The following is a 2,782-nucleotide window of genomic DNA, read 5'->3' on the forward strand; positions in this document are numbered from 1 at the left end:
GCGCCCGTTCCTACACAGCGGCCCTCGGAGCCCCTCGGCACGCGGCACACCCACGGGGCGTCCGGCGGGCCGGTCTCTGCCACTCAGCCTCCGAGAAGGCAGACGCCGCCCTCTCCGGACACAGGACTGAACCGCCGGGCGGCAGCCCCGGCACACTCAGGCGCACGACAGCTTCTCGTGCTGCAGGGCCCGAGGTTCGGGTCCGAATAAGGCAACTTCTGACTTCACAAGTAAGAGCCACCGGCAGACCACGGCCGCGGCGCCGGGAGGACAGCAGAGCCCGCCGTCCACGGCCAGCAGCAGCTCCGCTCACGTGAGCGCCAAAGCAGCCAGACAGCAGCGCCGTGAGGCCCGGTCACGCTCCACGTCCTCATCAGTGACGTCACAAAAAGAAAATGAACACAAGGTGCTGGAAGGAAGACAAACGCCGCAGGAAAGCGAGTCTCCACACACTGGCGCGCGGGCGGGGCGGGTGAGCCACGGCCCTGGGCGCCCGGCGGGCGGCAGCAGTGACGGCCGGGCAGGTGGCTGAGGGCTGGGCCGGCACAGGCGCCTCTAGCGCGGCAGGGCCTCAGCCTGCGTGGTCAGCTTCACTGGACACGGCCGCTGGACCCAAGCAGCGGCGTCACGGTGTCGCCGTACAGCGAGGCGGGTGGGCAGCGTTCCTCGACATGCCCGCGGGCCCCTCGCCCTCGTGTCCCTGCGGCTACTTAGCGGAGCAACGGCTCTGGCGCGGTCTCCACGACCCGGCCACGCCCGGGGCCGCGCCACGGGCTCCCCCCCGGCCCTCGCGGCAGGTCTCCTCATCCCCCGGCCTGGGCCTCCCGCCCTCCTCAGCGTGCCAGCGCCTCACACAGCGGCCCTCCGGCCAGCTGCCCTGACCGGACCGTGTCACACCAGCCGGCTCCGCGCCGAGAGCCGTGACGGGAACGGGCGCCGTGCACGCGTCTGCGACGGGCTCGCGAGCACCAGGCCACGCGAGCTGTGGCGGGTCGCTAGGTCTCGGGCCCCGGGCAAACCCGTCGGGAGCCACGGACCAGGGCCAGGGCGGCGCCAGGGCTGCCGTGCTCCAGCAGGTAACGGGGCGGACGCAGGCTGCGCGCCCGCGGAGATAGAACCGAAGCGACACTTGAATCCCTCGAGGGCGGGTGACACGTCTACGCAACGGCCAGCACCGCCAGGCAGGGCCGAGCGCGGCTGTCACCGCCAGCTAGTCACGCAAGCCCGCCCCGGCCAGGGCTGGCCCCCGGGCGCGGCAGACCCCGCCTGGCCGCGCCGCCCCCTCAGACGTGGGTCTCAGTGGACCCGCCTGTTCTGCTCCCCGCTCTGTCTCTGGGGCGTCCCCTCACCCCCACACCTGTGGCCTGCACCCCAGCGCACAAATAAATAAAAATAAATCTTAAAAAAAAATCAACATGAACATCACAGTTCCACTTTCGCTCGACCACACGTCCTGAAAGGAATGCGTGGAAGGGCAAGAGCGGGGTTGTTTCCAGGTGACAGGAATCTAACTTGTGTTTTTTTCACTTCTGGAAAACTTCTATTTACTTAAACAAAAACCAAAACTGCGCTTTAAAGTAACGGCGGATACCCGGCTAGCGCCGTCCTGGCCGGCGACTCGGGAAAGGCGGAGCCGCTGCGGCGCTCTGGAAGCCACCGGCGGGCGGCGGGGCCGCGGGCAGGGGCAGGCGCGTACTCACTGTTGACTTTGTTCACGTTGCCCTGGATCTCGGCCTGCGTGAGCAGCTCTTCATAGACGTCCCTCTCCCGCTCCGAGTTCTCCGTCTAGGGGGAGGCGAGAGGACGCGGGCCGGTCTCGGGGAGGCCGCAGCACCCCAGCGCCCCCGCGGCTCCAGGGGCGGTGCCCCCACTCCCGACCAGTGGGGTGGGCAGGGCAGGGCCCCACGGCTCCAGCGAGAACCAGGGAAGGCGGGTCTACTCGCTCCCGTCCAGCCCGGCTCCCGGGCACCGGACAGGAGGGGGCCCCGTGGCTGCAGGTGACCCCGAGGGGAAAGGACACCCCAGGGGCTGCATCCACAGCCATGCAGGTGGCGTGCGGAGCAGCTGCCACCCGCCGACAGCCCCGGGCCCGGGTCCTGGCGGCGGCGACGCGCTCCCGGCGTGCCGCAGCAGGGCCCTCGCCCTGCGCTCGGGACACAAGCCCCGGATCGGGACCTTCGACCACCGCTGTAAATTCACGCCGCTCTTAAAAGGGGCGCGGCGCGGCAGTCGCCCGGCCGGCCAGGGCAGGCTGGGAAGGGCCCAGGCGCCTTCAGACTGGTCTTCTGTGATGGCCACACGCCAATTTGCTGTTCAGTTTTATTGCACGAAATTCCAGAAGAAAGTAGAAGCCGGAGGCGAGCACCGGCAGACGACCCTCCGTGGACGCCCGGGGCGGACGGGGACGCGGCGGAGGACTCAGACCAGGTGCTGGGGGCGGGGTGGCAGGGGCGCGGTCGCGCTCGGCGCGCAGGGGAACCCGGCCGTTTCCGGGGTGCTGCTCGCGGCATCGAGGGTGCGCTTCAACGCGTGGCCGTGAAGCGGCCGTGACCGGCTGGCCTCGCAGAGCCCGGCACGCGGGCGCAGGCGGCCTACCCGGCTTCTCGCGCTGGCCATCTTGTCCTGCTTGGCCTGGTGCAGCACGTGCTGGTACGGGGCCGCCAAGGAGCCCTCCAGGTTCACGAGCATGGCGTTGGGGTTTCGCAGGGCCACGAGCGTGTCGGCGGCGACGCCGCGGTCGACGGCCTCGTTGATGGCGATGACGGCGGCGTGCACTGCGGCG

General features: G+C 69.9%; 1 protein-coding gene across 1 annotated transcript in view; it reads right to left on the reverse strand.

The window, feature by feature from the left end:
- The window catches only part of IQGAP1 (IQ motif containing GTPase activating protein 1), a 73,753-nt gene that overhangs the window by 49,098 nt on the left and 21,873 nt on the right, over positions 1-2,782 (reverse strand). Inside the window, 2 exon segments of the mRNA XM_012732691.1 lie at positions 1,701-1,785; positions 2,596-2,774. Of these exon segments, the coding sequence (XP_012588145.1) occupies positions 1,701-1,785; positions 2,596-2,774 (264 nt within the window).

The sequence above is a fragment of the Condylura cristata genome, unplaced genomic scaffold, assembly GCF_000260355.1.
Source record: "Condylura cristata isolate star-nosed mole 26May11 unplaced genomic scaffold, ConCri1.0 scaffold00035, whole genome shotgun sequence".
Lineage (NCBI taxonomy): Eukaryota > Metazoa > Chordata > Mammalia > Eulipotyphla > Talpidae > Condylura > Condylura cristata.